The sequence below is a fragment of the Lynx rufus genome, unplaced genomic scaffold (genome assembly GCF_022079265.1).
Source record: "Lynx rufus isolate CCGP_SWC_20201006 ecotype Redwood Valley unplaced genomic scaffold, mLynRuf1.p SCAF_12, whole genome shotgun sequence".
In the NCBI taxonomy this organism is placed as follows: domain Eukaryota; kingdom Metazoa; phylum Chordata; class Mammalia; order Carnivora; family Felidae; genus Lynx; species Lynx rufus.
In genome coordinates, this window is record NW_025814826.1 from 68,268,533 (window position 1) to 68,287,183 (window position 18,651).

At 67.7% G+C, this 18,651-nt stretch overlaps 3 protein-coding genes and 1 long non-coding RNA gene across 6 annotated transcripts in view; 2 read left to right on the forward strand and 2 right to left on the reverse strand.

The window, feature by feature from the left end:
* The window catches only part of SPATC1 (spermatogenesis and centriole associated 1), a 28,187-nt gene extending 24,185 nt beyond the window's left edge, over positions 1–4,002 (forward strand). The window contains 1 exon segment of the mRNA XM_047074313.1: positions 3,670–4,002. Within this exon segment, the coding sequence (XP_046930269.1) occupies positions 3,670–3,999 (330 nt within the window). The 3' untranslated portion in view covers positions 4,000–4,002.
* On the reverse strand, positions 578–7,415 carry LOC124507878 (uncharacterized). Of its 3 annotated transcripts, none has more exons than XR_006961163.1 (4): positions 7,233–7,415; positions 2,275–5,844; positions 880–1,724; positions 578–735 (listed from the first exon to the last, which is right to left on the reverse strand). It is a non-coding gene; the product is annotated as an uncharacterized LOC124507878 (long non-coding RNA). The 3 variants fall into 3 exon arrangements; XR_006961164.1 differs by lacking the exon at positions 7,233–7,415 and adding an exon at positions 6,791–6,858; XR_006961165.1 differs by lacking the exon at positions 7,233–7,415 and having other exon boundaries at positions 2,275–4,279; positions 4,576–6,430.
* Positions 6,303–8,830, forward strand: LOC124507876 (sphingomyelin phosphodiesterase 5-like). Its single transcript, XM_047074312.1, has 7 exons — positions 6,303–7,228; positions 7,324–7,396; positions 7,559–7,699; positions 7,774–7,863; positions 7,954–8,017; positions 8,096–8,231; positions 8,304–8,830. The coding sequence occupies exons 1-7, from the start codon at positions 6,401–6,403 to the stop codon at positions 8,394–8,396; spliced, it is 1,425 nt and encodes a 474-aa protein (XP_046930268.1). The 5' UTR covers positions 6,303–6,400; the 3' UTR covers positions 8,397–8,830.
* On the reverse strand, positions 8,444–18,391 carry OPLAH (5-oxoprolinase, ATP-hydrolysing). The gene is made up of 27 exons (XM_047074311.1): positions 18,355–18,391; positions 17,620–17,843; positions 17,351–17,542; positions 16,692–16,791; positions 16,492–16,615; positions 16,213–16,408; positions 15,969–16,134; positions 15,716–15,854; positions 15,553–15,620; positions 15,148–15,413; positions 14,899–15,011; positions 14,641–14,811; positions 14,316–14,453; positions 14,091–14,229; positions 13,877–13,989; positions 13,498–13,649; positions 12,593–12,753; positions 12,408–12,509; positions 12,151–12,325; positions 10,428–10,612; positions 10,156–10,302; positions 9,927–10,061; positions 9,635–9,784; positions 9,386–9,543; positions 9,144–9,304; positions 8,906–9,003; positions 8,444–8,652 (listed from the first exon to the last, which is right to left on the reverse strand). Exons 2-27 carry the CDS (start codon positions 17,788–17,790, stop codon positions 8,506–8,508), a joined length of 3,867 nt encoding a protein of 1,288 aa, XP_046930267.1. The 5' UTR covers positions 17,791–17,843; positions 18,355–18,391; the 3' UTR covers positions 8,444–8,505.
* Positions 18,392–18,651: the final 260 nt, after the last annotated feature.

The window sequence follows — 18,651 nt, forward strand, 5'->3', positions numbered from 1 at the left end:
CACAGAAGTTGATATGGCTGCCCCTGAAGAACCAGGGTCATAGCCACTGCACTCTCGGGGACCCCTGCTCCCCCTGGGCACCACTGTCTCCCGGCATCCACATCCGCCTGCAAGTTCCACTCACGGGCCCTGCTGGGCAGAAGCCCAGGTCGCAGAGGTCCCTAAGCCACAGGCGAGTCTGGAAAAGGCTTTCAGCTTCAGAAAAGCACTAGAATTACTAGAACGGAAGCCTGATGAGGCAGCTTCAGCCCCTGCCACATCAGGTTAAGTTTTTCCTCTTCCTCATTCATTGACACCTTTGGGGGGTTTTCTTAATCATGAATACTTTTATGAATGTATTTTCTGCCTTTCATTGAAAAGATCACACGAGTTTTCCCTCCCTCCCTTTTAACATTTCGGAAGGACACATGAGAAGGTATTCTGATCATAAACCGCACTGTATCCTGGTGTTTTTGTTTTTGAGAGAGGGGGAGAAAGAGGGCGCGCGATCAGGTGTGGGAGGGGCAGCGGGGGGGGGGGCGCGGGGAGACACAGAATCCAAAACAGGATCCAGGCTCTGAGCTAACGTGGGGCTTGAACTCATGAGCCGTGAGATCATGACCTGGGCCGAAGTCCCACGCTTAACCAGCTGAGCCCCCCAGGCGCCCCACCCTCGTGTTTTTAACGCCTCCAGATGCCGTTTTAGGTTATTTACGACTTCTGCAGCTTCGCTACTTATCTCGCGAACACGCCGAACTGCCGTGACAGAAAGAAGGGACGTCAGGAAGCCGCGTGTCCCTCTCCCCGTGGGGCGGCGGCCGCTGCCCACCCCCTGGCGCGCGTCTGGGCCCCGGGTCCCGGACTCCGCCCAGGGGGCGGGGCTGACGGTCCCAGTCTCACCCCATTGGCCCGGTCTCGGTGACGTCAGGCCTTGCGGCCGTCGCGGACGCGGGGTCGCAGGTGGGAGTTTCCCTCCGCAGGGGAAGGCGGGGCTTCGGTGCGCTCGCGGGGTTTTCTTGCTGATCCTCTGTTGATCCTTAGGATTCTGTTTCCTCGGTTCAGCTCTTTCTTTCCTTCTGCTTCCTTTTGGTTTGCTTTATTCCTCCTTCTTGGGCTGAGCACTTAAGTCATTTTATTTTACACAGCCTGTGTTTGGAAATACGTGTGGGGCAAGGCAGTTCGCTCTATATTTAACCAGTGGTGCAGCAGGTGGACCCGCCCGGCCCGGTGGCCTCCCACCCACGGGCGGGGGCTTCTCAGGTGTAAGGATTTCACAAACTGCTTTGGATTTTCTCTCTAACCCAAGAGTCAGGATGCACACTCCAGTCTCCGCCCTCTGAGGGACGTGCGGCCGCCCCTTGAGCGTTGCTTCCTAACGGGAACAACGGCTGAACCTTTGCCGCCGTTTCCCTTAGCACTGAACACGTGGTCGGCGTCGTTTCCAGAATGGAAAGACTGGGTGGTGAACACATGTGCTCAGTTTCTTGCAGGTGCGTGCGTATTTGGTAGCGCCTGTTCTCTCCTCCACATCTGGTCCAGCACCAGGTCCTCTGCTGAGTCTCCCTCTAAAGATGTTTCCCATGTATACGCCTGCGTCTACATTCACCTAGGCCCTGGACTAAACTGCTGGCACCTTACTATCCTTCCCCTCCATCTCTTCACTCCTATTATGGAGCATTCAGTGCATACCAAGTTTATGTCAGACGGTCTCTGCGCTCCAGGAGCTCGCCCACTCCTGGGGAGGCCTTCAATAAATAAGAAAAGCCATAAATATGTATGCTACAGGTCCAGGGGGTGACACATGCTACGGGGGGCAGGAGAGTTGAGGCTGGGAGCTAGGCACTGAGATGGCTTTGCTGCCTCCTTCCCTCATCCTGGCCAACTATGTCACCCCTCCTCCATTCCTTTGAAACACAATTCTGCTCAACGTGAGAGCCCACCGATGTGTCCCCTGGAGCCGGGACCGCCTCAAGGGGGTGCACACCAGTACAGATGCTGTGCTCAGCACCCCTAGAGACATTTCCTTTACTCTTCAAAGCAGCTGTCAGGTGGTGTGCTTTCCTCCGTGTCAGAGCAGGGGAGGCTCAGACCCAGCGTGGGGACAGAAGCGGTCCCTGAACCCGGCCCTCCCTGTGGGCCCCTCTCCTTGCTCTGTGCTCCGCCTCCTGGTACCTTCCAAGCCACGCATGCTGTATCCTTGTCCTGGAAGTTTCTTTCCTCCTGAGATCCTCGTCCCTCAGACCTCAGCCCAGCACCCTCTCCCCTCCAGAGTCCCCTCCCCGCGGCAACACTCACAGTAGCGTCCCTCTCCTTGGCGCTGTCATCACCATAAACTCAGAGGGCTTTGCTCACACTTGAATCCCATCACCTGGTATGGTGCCCTGCACAGGGGAGGGCTGCGAATTATCTGCAGAACAGAGCCCTCCCCCTCTCTTGCTTCGGTGCCCGCTGCTCCCTCGCTCCTGTGGAGTGCTTGTCCTGCTTGTCCCCCCTCACTTGCCTCACCTGTGCTCCACTCTCAAGAGGTCACCTCCTCGGGGCAGCCGCAGCCTTGCGTCTCAGTGTAAGTGTGCCCACACTGCTCTTCCCCGTCCAGTACCCTGGCAGGGTGGGCGCAGGGTGCCCACCCCCGACTTCTGCTCCTGTCTGGAGCTCCACGCGCCGCGTCTGGCACACAGCAGGAGCTCAGCCACAGCCCCGGAGTGAGCAGATAATGGGTTCTGATGTCCTGGGGGGCTGGGGCTTAAAGCTACCCACTCACTGTGCTCCGCGCCGTCCAGCGGCCCCACTTGTCACCCACAGATGGTGGCTGAACTCCTGCAGCCTGCCTGACGGCACAGGAGCAGGCGAAAGGAGGGAGAAGGCTCGGGGGCCGGGAGGAGCCTAGAGGCAGGGAGATGAGCTTACTCTAGTGACCGTGCAGCGGGGGTGCTGAGCACAGGGCTCCAGGTACGATTGCCAGCGGTCAGGCGTTACTTTGGCCGAGCCGAGCCAGGAGTCCAGGGCTCTATTCACAAGGCCACCTGGGGAGGAAAGGACAGGGGACATTCTCGGAGAAAGTGACGCCTCAGCAGCTCGTCCCAGCAGGTTAGGAACCAGCAGGTGGGCATCCAGGAACGGTTGGAAGGGGATGAGCAGGGCCAGAGTGGGGACCTTGCAGGTCAGGCCTGGCCCCAAGAGGTGGGACGTGTAGGAGGGCCTCAGGCAAGAGACCCCATCTACCTCAGACCTGACATTCTGTGGGCCTGGGGGCAGCTGCTCGTGTGACAGAGACGTAATGTGCAGGACTCGGTGAAAATGAAAATACAGGGCTCTCTGTTCAAAACCTATAAAGAACTTCAAGATGGCTACAGCAGGACATTAAGCTGAGTGTGGGCCCTTCTGAGCCGGGGCCCTGACTGAACGTCCAGGTCACATGCCCGAGAGGCAACGGCAGGAGTGGGGAGGAGGGGCCGCTCTCCTGGCGAGATGCCGCGGGATGCAGTCACTGCCCGGTTGGAAGGCACGGGCAGTAAAGAAGCGGGCGGAGACCCACCGGGTTGCTGCCGGTCCCCAGACCTCTCTCCCAGGGCCTCCGGGACACCTCCCTCCAGCACATCGCCACAGCCACACCCCTCGGCCGCACCTGCCCCTCTCTTGCCTTTGTGGCGGTGGGAGCAGGAGGGGCCCTGACGGCCGCTCTCCCCTCAGGCCTCCCTGAACCCCAGCGACCACAAGCTGGATGAAGAGCTGTGCCGGACACTCACGCAGCGCTACGTAAGCATCATGAACCGGCTGCAGAGCCTGGGCTACGACGGGCGGGTGCACCCGGCGCTCACCGAGCAGCTGGTGAACGCCTACGGGATCCTGCGTGAGAGGCCAGAGCTGGCCGCGTCCGAGGGCGGCTCCTACACCGTGGACTTCCTGCAGCGCGTGCTGGTGGAGACCGTGCACCCCGGCATGCTCACCGACGCCCTGCTGCTGCTCTCCTGCCTCAACCAGCTGGCGCATGACGATGGCAAGCCTATGTTCATCTGGTGATGCCGGCTCCGGCCAGCCAGGCCCGCTCTGCCCCGCTCCTCGGTGCCAGGCCATTAAAGCTGCCCACACACGCTAGCCGCTGGGCCCCGGGCCAGAACTCCTGGGGGTGCTGCCTCCGCCGGGGTGGCCCACCAGCACCTCCTCCCCCCGCACCCCTTCAATCCTGCTTGCCCTGGGGCTCCAGGCCCACCCCGGGGTCCTCGGAGAGAGCCCCAAGACCAAAGCTTGGCAGCTGTCCGCTGAGGGGGGTGGTGTTCAAAGGTCCCCAGCTGCCGCCGGCCTGCGGGTGAGAGCAGCAGGAGCCCCCTGAGACTCGGAGGGGGAAGAGCAGGAAGCAAGGAGGAGCCGACCCGGCAGGGGAGGGCCGTGGCTGTGCCAGCAGCGTTAGCGCTGTACAGAGAGCTAAAGCCTGGGTGCGGAGTGGAAGGCAGAAGACAAGGATGTGGACGTGGGAACCCTTCCCTCTGTCCCAGGCCAGGAAGAGGGCGGCGGGAGAGGGGGCAGGGAGGGCTCCTGGACCCTCACTAAGGGCAAGGGGACATTAGATGGACGGGACCCCGGAGAAAGTAGACTCACCCAAATCCTAGCGAGGGGCAGCCCAGGGAGATGTGGCCGATTCCTAAGGCTCCACAGGGTTCCGAGCCTCAGAGCCGGAGCCGGCAGAACCCACCTGCGGCAGGGGCGGGGGCAGAGCGCAGGCAGAACGGGAAAGCCCAAGGGAGCGCGGCAGAGGGCGGGGGCGTGTAAAATGGGACTCCGCCAGGGGTGACCTGCAGACTAAGGGGAGGGGCCTGTGGATAGTGCAGCAAACTGAGGACTGGAGGCCAGGATGGGGGTCCTTGCCAGGGTGTGCACGAGAGATGGGCAGTGGGGTAAAGCCCACAGAGTGGCCTCTGGCCCACGAGAGGTAAAGGAGAGGACCTGCCCGAGGAAGGGAAGGAGGCTGGAGCTGCGATAGGAGGCAAGGGGTGGGCTGAGGAGGTGGGAGTGAGGACCCCAGGCGAGGAGGCTCCCGGAACGCCGGTGCTTGCCAGCCAGAGCGCTCTGAGGGAACAGAAGAGTCCCAAGGTTCAACCAGAGGCGGCGTATCAGCAACCAGCAAGGAAGGCAGGGAGGGAGAGGGTTGTGGGGTGTGCTAGGGCCTTCTGGCGCGGGAGCTCCCCGCCCTCTCCACTCCAGGCCTGCTACTTCAGGGGATCCAGCCAGACCCCCGCGGAAAGGCAGGGAAGGACTCCACACAGAGAAGTGTGAGATCTAGAGACGGAAACCTCCTAGCTGTCTGCCGACAAGGCCTAGCAGCAGGACGCGACAGTCGCGGTGAACACGCCCAGCACCAGATCTTGGTTTCTAAAGGGGATCAGGGACTCCTGGAGAATTGGGGGTGGGGTGGGGGGCAGAAGTCCCTCCTCCTCCCTGGCAGCAGTCGTGAATGGCTGCCCAGATCCAAACTCCTGGGCAATTTAAGACCCAACCGGGAGGGCGGTGGGCTGTGGTTCACGGCTCAAATGATTCAGAGGCGGGCCCAAGCAGGGCCCGGCAGCACCTGACAGAGAGCGGGGCAGCAGGGTCCTGGGAACCAAGGAAGCAGGTACAAGAGGGCCCCCGGATGGGGAGCTCATTTCCATGTGGCTCACGTGTCCTGAGGCTGCGGCGGCGCAAATCCGCACCAACGGCCCCTCACCTCCCGACTGGAAGCTCCTCGGGGTAGGGTCACGGAGCGGTCTGTCACCACGGGGGACGGGCCTCTTAGGGCAGCTCTGCCGGGCTCTCACGGGGTGGCAGATTAGGGCGTTCTGAGTCCGTCCCTCCTCTGGAGCTGTGTCTCTGAACTCGCTTGCGGGACACCTGAACCCCGGGAGACGGGTGGTGCTGGGGTAGACCCCGAAGTCAGGGCCGCTGGAGGGCGCCGGCAATTCCGCGCGGACTTGCGGGCCGGCGGAGGGAGCGGGACGCAGCACGCACCGCACTGCCTCCACCGGCGCTGCGCCCGCCTGCACGAAAGAGGGTCGCTCTCCATCCGCCGTAGGCTGCACCCCAATCCCCGCTCGCGTCGGGCAGGTCTGGGGGCTCTCCCGGTGGCGGACAGGGGAGGGCGGGGCAGAGTGGGGCGAGGAGGCTCTGGGGGCGGGGCTGCGAAACCAGGGTCTCTTTCGCTTTCCCTTTTGTTCCCTCCAACGGCCGCCCAGACTCCGCGCGGGAGAGGAGAGCGCGGCTTCCCGGGCGCGCCGGTTGCCGCCTGCGCCCGCGCCCCAGCGATCCCGGGGCGCGGCACCTACGCCGTTCCGCGCACAGGTGGCGCCACGTAACCTTGACCCCCGTGACACCCCCGCAGCTCCCGCGGACGCACGCCGGCAGCCACTGGGTCGCAGGGGCGCCGCGAGGCGGAGGGGCCCCGCACAGCATGCAGACCCTTCCGGACTGGCCCCCAGCGTCCGCGGCCCCACGGCCCTCTCCCTTCCCGCACCCGGGACTGCACGCCCTCCACCGCCTGGCTCGAGCCCTGCTCTTCCCGGCTTACTGGGCCCTGGACCGGCTGCTGGGCTGCTGCGCGCCGACCGCGCGCCCGAGCGGCCTGCGGCGGCTGAAGGCCGCTGCCGGCGCTGGGGCCGCGCTGCTGCTGCTGCTGCTGGGCGGCCTGCCCCCCGCCCTGCTCGGGCTGCCGCTCTGGCTGCCCCTGCAGACCTGGCGCCGCCCCTTCTGCTACCAGCCCCCGCCGCAGTGCTGGGAGCCCCCCGCGCCCTGGCGCCCCCCGGCCGCGCCCGCGCGCTGCTTCAGCTTCCTCAGCGCCAACCTGTGCCTGCTCCCCGACGGGCTGGCGCGCTTCAGCAGCTTGAAGCACAGCCAGCGGCGGGCCGAGGCTGTGGGCGCCGCGCTGCTCGCCGGCCTGCGGCCCTCGCGCTGCGGGGCCACTGGCAGCAGTCCGCCGGGGCCGGGGGCGCCCCGCGGAGTGCTGACAGCCGAGGTGCCGGCAGGTCTGGAATTCGTGTGCCTGCAGGAGGTGTTCGACCTGCGCTCGGCGCACCGCCTCGTGAGCCGCCTAGCGCCCAGTCTGGGCCCGGTGCTGCACGACGTGGGCTCGTGTGGCCTGCAGCCCGGGCCGCACCTCAAGCTGCTCGGCAGCGGGCTGCTGCTGGCCTCGCGCTACCCGCTGCTGCGCGCCGCCTTCCGGTCCTTCCCCCACGCCCGTCGCGAGGACGCGCTGGCCTCCAAGGGACTGCTTTCCGCACAGGTACCTGCCCAACCGCCGCGGCGCCTCCTGGCGGGGAGAGGGCTGGCGTGGGCTCGAACTGGCGACGGTTGCTGGGGCCCTCCGTGGTGTTGCAGGCGCAGGTGGGCATCCTGGACGGGCGCCGCGTCGTGGGCTTCCTGCACTGCACGCACTTGCATGCGCCGAGTGGTGAGCCCGAGGACGGGATCGTCGGCGCGTGGGCAGGCCGTCTGGCCTCTCCGCGCCCCCGACCGTTGGTTCACTGCCCGCGGCACCGCGAGCCCCGGGGAGGGTGGGTGGGGGGGGGCGGGGAGCGCGGCCCCGCTGAGCCTTCCGTTCCCGCCCTCGCAGAGGACGGGCCCTTGCGCTGTAAACAGCTGACGCTCCTACTGGACTGGATCGAGCAGTTTGAAGCCGAGAGCCGCGAGAGTGGCGAGGCCGTGGCCTTCAGCGTGCTCCTGGGCGACCTAAACTTCGACAACTGCTCCTCAGGTGAGGGCAGGCTGCGGCGGGGCGGGGGCGGGGCGGCCTGGCCCCGCCCACCACGCGCTGATCTCGCCCCGCAGACCACGCGCAGGAGCAGGAGCACCAGCTCTTCAGCCACTTCCGGGACCCCTGCCGGCTGGGCACGCGCCGGGATCAGCCCTGGGCTCTGGGTACGCGGGCAACCGGGTGGGGAGCCGACCTGGGTGCGGTTCGAGGGCCGCGGCTGCCGCTGACACCGCCCTCCGCCCGCCCTCCCCCAGGCACAATACTGAGCACCTCCACCCTCCGCCACTCGGTGGCCTGCTCCCCGGAGATGTTAAGGAGGTGAGTGGCGATCTGGGGGGTCAGACGCCGCCCGGAACGCCGGGGAGTCCTGGCCTTGGTGACACCACCCCTCCTCAGGGCCCTGGAGCAGGAGGAAGGGCGCCGCCGCTACCTGGCGGGCCCTCTGGGCGGAGGCCGCCGGGCTGAGCCCTGGCGGGGCCGGCGCCTGGACTACATCATGTACCGGGGAGCGGTCGGAGGCCCGCTGAGCCCAGTAAGTGCCAGAATTCAGGGCGCTGGGCCGGCTGCAGCTAGGGCGACTCCTCAGTCTGACTCCCGCCCCCAGGAGGTGGAACAGGTGACGTTCAGCACCGCCCTGGCGGGGCTCACAGACCACCTGGCCGTGGGACTTCGCCTCCGAGTTTCCGTGCCCTCCTGACGCAGGCTCGCAGGCGACAGTTGGAAAGACGGACGCGGACGCAGAGCGTGAGCCTGGCCGGCTGCCGCGGGAACGCGGTGACTTCGCTGTTTATTGTGGGGGCCCTCCCTCACACCGCCTCCTGGGCTCTGCGGTACTCGTAGACGCTGCCGCGCTCAGAGAAGGCTGGGGGCTGCGGGGGCGACCCCGGCGGTGGGGCGGGGTCCTCCGGGTCCCCGTAGCCGCCCCCGCCTGGTGTGTGGAGGCAGAACACGTCCTGTGGAGCAGAGGGACAGGCTCACTGCGGGCGTGGACGCCCCCAACCCTGCCTCTCGCTGCAGTCCCATCCCCACCGGGGCAGCGCATTCACGGCGGCCGGCCTGGCCCACGGAGGCCCACTGCGCGCCCTCTCCTTCGGAAACCAAATTAAATTCAGACGCTGGTTATTTTTGCAACTCTGCTCACCCTCTGTGGAAAGGGGGCCGCTGGAGGGCGCGCGGGAATGAGGAAGGACAGATGTCAATCCTTACCCCGGGGAACACGGGCACCGACGTCTTTCCGCCCAGATTCACCGTCCGGCCGTCCTTGCGAATCAGCAGGTTTAGGCCCCGGGCTCCGGGCTCGCCCCCTGCGGGAAGAGGCAAAGTGAGGCTGGCCCGGAAGGCAAGGAAGGGAGGGGCAGAGGCGGCGGGCGGGCAGAGGGGAGGACACCGTGCAGAAGTGGGTGGGTGGGGCGGGAGTCGGGGATCCAGGGACGCTGCCGCTCACCGTGGAGGCCGTAAGGCCGGAAGGCGCGACGCTCGGTCAGCACGGACAGCAGCGCCTCCTCGCGGAAGAGCAGCTCGCGGACGACGCCGTCCCCGCCTCGGAAGCGCCCGCGGCCCCCGGACCCCTGCCTCAGCTCGAAGCTGCGCAGGATGACTGGGTACCTGCGCGGGCCAGGGGGTTCAGAACGGTCCACCCGGGCTCGGGCTCCTGCTCCCCGCCCCGGCCGCGCCCTCACCACCCACCTGCTCTCCAGGATCTCGGGGTCGGTGATGCGCGTGTTGGTCATGTGGCTGTGCACGCCGCTGCGCCCGTGCCAGCCGGGGCCCGCGCCCGCGCCGCCCGCCACCGTCTCGTAGTAGCCCATGTGGGCGTTGCCCAGGGTCACGTTGTTCATGCAGCCCTGGCAGGGGCGAACGGCATTTGCGCTAGGCTGGAGGCATCCGAGACCCTCCCCGCCCGCGGCCCCAAGCGTGCCCACCCACCCGCCACACCTGGGAGGCGGCGCAGGCCCCAAAGGCCCCCAGGATGACGTCCACCACGCGCTGCGACGTGAGCACGTTGCCACCCACCACGGCCGCTTCGGGGGACGGATCCAGAATGCAGCCTCTGGGAATCACGACGCGCACTGGCGCCAGGCAGCCCTGAGGTGGGGGGCGGGGGGGGGGGCGGCTCTCAGGGCGGTTGGGCAATAAACGTCGCCCTACCCCCGCGCTCCTAGAGCAGTCCGGTGTCGGGCCGACCCCGCCCCCAGGCTCGCTCAGGGACACAGCACTCGCCGCGCACCTGGTTGAGCGGGATGTCGCGGCCCACCAGGCACCGCAGGCAGTAGATGAGGGCGGACAGCGTGATGGCCCGAGGAGCGTTGAGGTTGCCGATGACCTCAGGCCCCGTGCCGCTGAAGTCAAACACTGCGCTGCCCTGCCCACGGGGTGGGGGTGGGGGAGAGAGGTGGGTCAGCAGCAGCCCCGCGGCCACGCGTCGGGTGCCCACGGCCCCGTTGCTGCGGCCTGACCTGACTCAGGTTGATCTGCACGCGGAGCCGGATGGGGGAACCATCATCCATGTGGTCCTCTGCTGACACCTCCAGGGGCAGGCCTCGGGCCTGCCGGGAGGTTCCGAAGGCCCGCAGCATATCCCGCACAGCCAGCTCCGCGTTCGCCTGGCAGACGGGACGTTCAGCGGCAGCCACGCTGCCTTCCAGGTGGGCGGGGGCTGCCCACCTCCCCGCCTGGCCGCCAGGGGGCAGGTACAGAGCTGCCCCCTGCTCCTGCGCCCCAGGCCCACCTGAATGTGGCCCATGTAGGCCTGCACCACACCCAGGCCGTACTGCCCGATGAGCTCTCCCACCAGCTGGATGCCCTTCTGGTTGGCGGCCACCTGGGCGCGGAGGTCCGACAGGTTGTCGTGCAAGTTCCTCGTGCCGCTGCAGCCGGGAATCTTGCCTGGGGCCTGCAGGGCCTCAGTTACCGCTGCACGGATGGGGTCACCGCTGAGCCACCCTCCACCCGGTCGGATGGGGGGCTGCGCTGCCCAGTGCCCTGGTCCATACCTACTCCTCCTCTGCTGGGCACTATGGGGAGTTCCCCACGTTGGCCCTTCCCTGGCCCCCCACAACCCTGCTGACACCCACCCCCGGCACCCCCAAACCCACAGCCTCCTGCCATCTGCTCAACCTTCTTCCCAAAGCCCAGCCCCCCAGGGCACCCTAGGCTTTTCCTGTGACCTCACAGGAACTGGAGGTGCCTGAGGAGGAGCAGGGGGGTCCTCTTACCTTTAACTCCTTCTGCCCCACTCCCTCCTGCCTTTTCTGGGCTTCCCTCCCCACTCCCGGGAGAAGAAACACTTCCCCTGACCCGCCCCAACTCATACTGCCCTCAGTCCGATGGCCCTCACTGGCCCCCTCTCAACCACTTTGCAAGAGCATCAGCTAGCTCTCTGGGCCTCCTGCCCCACCTCCAAACAAATTTGAACCAGGCGTCCGCCCCCTGGCGATCCCCAGAGACCCAGGCAAGGACTCTCTCCCTAACCTAGGTTACAGTATCCGCTGAGGCTCCCTGGCCACTGCGTCTTCTGTCACGTGCCTGCACATATCCCTCCCATGATCCCTGCCCCCTGCCCTCTGCCCCCACCACACACACTGACCAAGGGAATGACCAGGCCTGGGTCACTCTCTTTGTGTCCTCCGCCCACGGCAGCCTGTGGCTCTGTCACCCCCCCCCCCCCCCCCGCTGCCTCCTCTCACTCCCAGATGCCTGCCTGGGCTCCTAGACACCTGCAGCCTCAGACCAGCTGTTTTCACTGCCCCTGTCCCTGGGCTTCTGTCCCAACTTCACTGCTCTGTGCCGACTCAGTGACACAGCCTCCCTCCACCTTCCGGCTGTCTGAACTTGACTTCTCATCTTCATCCCTAGATCCCATCAAATACCAACCTTGATCTCCAAAACAGTTGTCCCTACCTACCCCCACTTCTGCCCTGCTTGAGGGTCAGTATCATTCAGCACAGCTGCAGCCGCCCCCTACCCCACTCCCCACTCCAAGCCTTCAACCCCCCATCTACTCTGCACATGGGCTGGGGACTTTCATGGTGTAGGGCAGACCAGTGCAGGCCCAGGAAAGTTCTCCGCGAGTCTGCAGGCCCTGGCCCCCGTTCTCACTGCTCTGTAGCCCACAGACCCAGTGCAAACACAAGGCAGACACCACCGTGAGCAGCTGCTGACCTTGAAACAGCCCCTCTCCCTCCTGTGCCCAGTCCTGTGACTGTCCTGGCCAGCTCCCCACCCCCAAAACCATTGAGCCTTCCTGGGCCCAGAAGGAGCTCACCTCAGTGCCTCCGATCATCTCTGAAAGATGATCTGCTACCACTCTGGGGTCGCTACCCCGGCTCCCCCAGCCTCAAGGCAGGCCTCCGCCACTCACTCGCTGCCACAGCGCCCCGATCGGCCTGGTCCACTGAACTACCCCCCCCCCCCCCCGACCTCGAGGTCACTCCAAGCCCACTCCCACTCACCCTCCTCTTGGAAGACTCCTCCCTGGACGAGTTTGAAAGACAGAAAGACGGCGCCCTCCTGCTGCAGTGTGGTGGAGTGGGGAGGCATGGAGCCCGGCGTGATGCCCCCAATGTCCGCATGGTGCCCACGGCTTGCCACGTAGAACACAGGCCGAGTCTGACCCGGCCAAAACACCTGGGGGTGGAGAGCGACCGTGAGCTGTGCTAGCAGCCCGCGCCGCCCCCACCCCCGGAGACACCCAGGCAGCGGCCTTCACCGGGGTGATGACGGTCAGGTCTGGCAGGTGGCTGCCCCCAGCGCTCGGGTGGTTGCTCAGCAGCACGTCACCAGGGTGGAGGTCGGCCCCCAGGTGCTGGATCTGAGACCAGAAGACACTTGTGGAGGCGGCAGGGGCGGAGGCGAGGGGAGGGGTCAGGGAGGCCGAGAGGTGGGCCGCCGAACCTGGAACTGTACGGTCTCCTGCATGGCGCCCAGGTGCACGGGGATGTGGGGGGCGTTGGACACCAGCCCCCCATCGGGCCCGAAGAGGGCACAGGAGAAGTCCAGACGCTCCTTGATGTTGGTGGAGATGGCTGTGCGCTGCAGGATGCGGCCCATCTGCTCTGGGGGCACAGAATGAGCGGGCACCCGCTGGCCCCGCCCCGCCCGCGGCCCCGCCCCGCCCCGCCCCCGCGGCACGGCCCCGCCCCGCCCCGCCCGCCCACCCGCGGCACAGCCCCGCCCCGCCCGCCCACTCGCGGCCCCGCCCCGCCCGCGGCACGGCCCCGCCCCGCCCGCCCACCCACCGGCGCGGCACACCCCTAGAGGACGAAGAGGCAGGACTGCTGCCTTCAAGGCCTCTGACACCCAGACCCAGGACCCGAAGGCGGTGGTGGCCCGGCGGACACAGCGAGGCTGCAGGCGGGCCCCGTGTCTTGCCTGTGTGAGAGGTGCCCCCCCTTCCTCTCCATCCCTGCTCAGGGCCTCACCAAGAACCCGGTACCCCACGTCAACTCTCCACCTTGCCTAGCACAGCAAGAAATCGGTGCTGAGGCACAGGACTCGGGGCGAGCAAGCCCCAGCCGACCCTGCGTAGAAGGGCTCACCGGGCCGAGCCTCTTTCCGTCCACAGACAGGATGGCGATCTCAGGCCCCATGACTGCTGGCGGGAGTTAGGTGCTCCCACTGCCCAAGGCCGGCTGGTGCGGTGGGGCTGGCCGTCCCAGGGCGGCCCTGTCGCCAGCGGGGACTCCACTTCTGCCCCTTCCCCGGGCCACACTTTGTCTCTCTCTGCACGGCCTGCCAGCCACGTGCCTGCACTACCTCTGCCCAGGGAGCAGGGCCGTGGGGACCGGGCAGCCACTCACCAGCAATGCTCATGAAGCGGTGAGAGAAGATGGACAGGTGGATGGGGTCAAGCTGGGCGCCCACCAGGCTCGGGACTTCAGCCCCCACAGAGATGCGGATGTCCCCGGTATCAGTCACCTCTGCCTGGCAGCCTGGCTCCACCAGGACGGTGCTGAAGGCAGGGGCGCAAGAGGCTGGGGGCGCCGAGCCAGACCCCCCCTCCCGTCCCAAATAGGGACCCCACGTCCCCAGGCCGGGGGACACCCAACCATAACGGGACGCCGGAGTCCTTTCTGTTCCTGCAGCCTCGGGCCAGAGAGCCCCTGCAGGGCCCCTGAGCTCACCAGGCCCCGGCAACTGCACCCACCACGGCCCCACCCTGGCCAGGCTTCAGCCCACCTGTTGCTGTCGATGATGAGGCAGGGCCCCTGAAGCTTGTGCCCATAGGCCAGCTCTCCCAGCAGGTACACAGGGGTCTCCTGGTAGCCCCCCTCAAAGTAGCACTGGGTCATCTGAGGAGGGCGTGGGATGAGTGAGGTTCCCAGGTGCAGCCCCTCCCTGCCTCTCCCCCTCCACACCCGTCCCCTTGTCCCTGCGAGGCAGAGCCGCCCACCTTGTCTATGCGGGGAGGCCCGGTCTGAGCTCTGGGAACATCCTCGAGGCGAAGGCCGCTGCGGCCAGTGCCCCTCACACGCACGTCGTCCACCACCACCGGCCGCTCGGGGATGACGAAGCCAAACTCTCTCATGTACCTGCACGTCCGCCGGCCCCGAGGAAACGATCAGGGCCGGGCCGGTAGGCCACCCGCCAGGGCTCCCGGGACGCAGAGCTCGCATACCTCTCCACGAAGGCGGCCCCAAAGTCGCCAGCACGGGGCGAGCGGGCAGCGGCCGGGTGCCGGTGGGCAGACACCATGAGGGCACAGTCCGTGCCCTGATAGCGGAGATGCAGGAAGCTCTCGGTGCTGATCTGGGACCTGCAGCAGCGGGGCGGGCGGGCCACTCACACACGGTGCCCCGGGGACTCCCGTCCCGCGTCCGCCAGCCCTCCCGGACCACGCCACCCGGCACGTCGGGCGGGAAGGCCGACTAGGGGGTGGCTGGGATGCTGCCAGCCTCCTGCCTGGCCCAGCTCCCCCCTCCACTGCCCCCTGTGAGCCCCACCTGGGAAAGCCCTGGGCCCGCAGGGCGTCCACACACTGCTCCTCCAGGCGGCTCAGCCTCTGGTCCAGCTGCACAAAGGTCTCAGGTGCGTAGGGCAAGGAACACGGCTCCTGCGCCTCGTGCACCACGTCCGCCAGGGCCAGCCCCAGCGCTGACAGCAGCCCGCTGTGCCTACGTAGACGGGGGGCCTCGGCTACGTGGGGGTGCCTCCCAAAGCCAGCCCCCCACCCCCGGCAGGCGCACCACTCCCAGACGTACCTGTGAATGTGCACGGTGTCCATGCCCAGGGCTCGGGCAATGGCGCACGCGTGCTGCCCGCCAGCTCCCCCAAAGCAAGCCAGCACGTGGGCCGAGGGGTCGTGGCCTCTTGCCTGGGAAGCCAGAGGGGGTCGGTGGCGCGCCCTGCCCTGTCTGGCCCCCCACCCCTCACCCTGATGGGGTTGCCTGAGTGGGAGGTGAGGGGGTGGGGGGCAGGGCAGGCGAAGGCGAGGGCAAAGGCGGGCATACCTGCGTGAGTGCGCGGATGGGCCGGCACATGGCCTCGTTGGCCACACGCACGAACCCCATGGCTACCTCCTCCAGGCTCAGCGGGGAGGCCGGGCCAGGCCCGTTGGTCAGGAAGCTGTTGACCTCAGCGGCCACGGCCTCCAGGGCCTTTCGGGAGGCCTCAGAGGACAGTGGCTGGTCCTCTCCCGGCCCAAAAATGCAGGGGAAGGAGGCAGGCAGTAGGCGACCCAGAACCAGATTGGCATCCGTCACCGTCACGGGGCCCCCTGGGAGGTGTGCGGGGTGTGGGGGTTGGGGGCTGGGCAGCAGGGTCAGGGCTGAAGGGCGGCGGGGTGGGGGTGGGGGGGCGGAGGTAGGCCTGGGCAGCGTGGGAAGGGGCCCGGCGGGGCAGGTACCAGCTCTTACCTTTGCGGTAGCAGGCGGGGCCGGGATGGGCTCCTGCAGACTCAGGCCCCACCACAAAGAGGCCGGACCTTTGGGGCAGGGAGGACGGGACTTAGAGGTGGGTTGGGAGGCAGGGCTGGGGGCGGGGGGCAGGGGAGTGCCCAACCCAGGTGCGGGGGCTGACCTGAAGAAGAGGCGGGAGCCCCCACCAGCTGCCACCGTGTTGATGTCCAGCTGAGGGGCCTGGAGGGTGACACCAGCCGTGCTGGCCTCAAAGACATGCTCAAACTCCCCAGCGTAGCGGCTCACGTCGGTGGATGTGCCTGGAGGAGAGAGAGGTGGGAGGAGTCACCGCACAGACCTGGACGCCCGCGTTGCTCAGCCCCGGGGGGCCGCGCTGGAGACTCCTCCTGACCCCACCCGTCCGGCCTCCGTACCTCCCATGTCAAAGCCGATGACGGGCTGGCCGCCTTCCACCCGGTAGGTGGTGGCCGAGTAGCCAACCACACCCCCAGCGGGGCCAGAGAGCACAGCCCGGGAGCCGCTGAAGGACTCCATGGGCGCCAGGCCACCATCGGAGCGCATGAACAGCACCTGCACGTCCTGTGGGAGAGCGGCAGCCAGTAAGGGGCCGGGCAGGCAGGGGTGGGGCGGGCGGAGCGGGCCGGCAGGGGGCCTCACCTTGAGCTGGCCCTGGAAGCCACGGCGGAAACCCTGCACGTAACGCTGGATGGTGGGGGTAAGGTAGGCGTCGGCACAGGCCGTGTGCCCCCGAGGCACGATGCGCACCATGGGCATGGTGTCCGAGGACAGTGACACGTGGGTGAAGCCCAGCTCCCGGGCCAGTGCGCCCACCTGCTGCTCATGCTGGGCCCACCTGTAATGACGACCCCACGGCGCTTCGCCTCTTGCCCACGGCCTCCGGCCCACCGCCCAGAGCCCCGGCCAAGCCACGCTCACGTGTAGGAGTGCATGAGCACCACGGCCAGGCTGCGGACGCCTCGGGACAGGAGTCCCTCCAGCTTCCCACGCAGAGCCCCAAGGTCCACAGGCTGCCGCACCTCCAGCAGGTCCCCCGTGCGGCCTGCCAGGAGGCCCGTTACCATCCGTCAAAGGCCCACCCTGCTGCCCCCGTGCCCCCAGCCCCGAGGCACCCGCACCTTTGACAGGTGTCCCGGCACCTGGCTCCCCGCGATACAGCACCACGCGCTCGTCCACCTCCAGCACCTCTTCGTACAGCACCTCAGGCATGGGCACGGCCTGGGGACAGGCGGAGGCTCAGAGGACACCCAGGCCCGAGGGTCCTTGCTGGGGTCCTGCGCGGGTGGGGCAGTGCGGGCGAGGGGATGTGTCCCGGCAGTCCAGTCCATAGGCCCAGGAGACACAGACGGGGCCAGCCCCAGCAAGGCCCCCCCACCCCCAAGGAGTGGCTCTCTGCCCCCAGGCACCTGAGTGCAGCCAACTGCCACCCCCGCAAGGGCAGCTCCCTGGAGGGGCCCAGCAGTAGGGGTGGGGGTAGGGGAGTGGGAGAGTGGGGGTGGCTCCTACCCCTCACCCCGAACAGTATGTCTTGGGGTGCTCCACACCCAGGACCCAGAACAGGGCATGGTGACAGACAGGAGCAAGACATTGTGACCACTCTGAGGGCTTGGGGGACAGAGTGCCTGCTAGGAGTGTCTGGAACCTTCTCTCTGCCTATAAGCTGCTAGCCTGGGGCCAACACTGACCCTTCCAAGGGCTGCCCTCCCGAGGGGCCACGGCATCCCTGGGAAACCATGAGCTGCACGACGCAGCCATCAGCTGGAGTGGGTGCGCTCACCAGGTCAAAGAGGTCCTCTCGGGCCTGGGTGCCCACGTGTAGCAGGTCTCGGAAACCACGCGTCACCAGCAGCGCCACCCGCTCCCCCCGCCGCTCCAGCAACGCGTTGGTGGCCACCGTGGTGCCCATGCGGATGCTGGCAATGCGGCTGGTGTCCAGGGGCTGGTCCCGCGGCAACAGCACGCCTCCTTCCTGGGAACCACAGGGTCAGCGTCAGGCCCCGGTCCCAGGTCCCTCCCCAGCCCGCTCCTCTGCCCTGCCCTGGCCACCTGCTCCAGGATGCGGCGGATGCCCTCAGTAGGGGCGTCCGCATAGTTGGCGGGGTCCTCTGAGAGCAGCTTCAAGACCCTCACTTGCCCCCCAGGGCACTGGGCAAAGACATCTGTGAAGGTGCCTCCACGGTCGATGGCGAAGTGGAAACGCCCCTCGGGGCTGCCCATGGTGACAGGGCTGGAGTCCAGCACTGACTCTTCAGCCGGCAGTCCTGGGAGAACTGGAGGGAGACAGCAGATCAGGCGACAGGCCCGGGGGTCACCCGCGGCTTGGGAGCCTTGGGCAGAGCCGGGCTGAGGGGAGCAAGGGGTGGGGGTGGGGGGTTGGAGGAGGCGCCCGGGCCGAGCCCGGGGCTGCAGGCCCAGCTCAGAGCGCCGCCTGAGGCGCGGCCGCAGCCGGGCAGGTGGGGGGCGCCAGACCTAACGCCCCCCCCCCTACCCTGTTCTCAGGGCCCCGGCTTGCGGCGCTAATCCCCGGACCCGCCAGAGGCGGAGGCGCCCCGGGGAGCCCACGGGCTGGTGGGTCTGGGCTCCTATAGCACGAGGAGGCACGGGGGCTGGGGGCAGGTGACTTCCCCAGTCGCTCGACCTTGGGGCCCAGGCCGAGTGGGACAGGGGGCACGGGGCGGGGCCTGCGCCTGGGAGGGGGCGGGACTGGCGGCCGGGGCGGGGGGGGGGGGGGGGGGAGGCGGGGAGAAGCGGGGCCCTGGAGGGTCCGGGTGCGGGGCCCACCTGGCGGGTCGGCTCCCAGGCGCTCGCGGTCCGCTCGGGCCGCGCTCCCTCCCGGCCCTGCCCGCCGCACCCCCCCCTCCCCCCGCCCGGAAGCGGGGCCCGCCCCCCGCCCGACCGGTCCCGCCGCCCACGGCCCTCCGGGTTGCGTCAGGCTCGGCTCGCCGGGAGCCGCCTCCCTCCTCCGCCGGGAGCCACGCCGGGGGACCGCGGGGCGCGGGGCCGAGCTGGGCCAGGGGCGGCTCCGTGCTGGCGCGTCCCCGGCCGCCGGCCACCTCGGTTCAGCCGGCCACTCGAGGT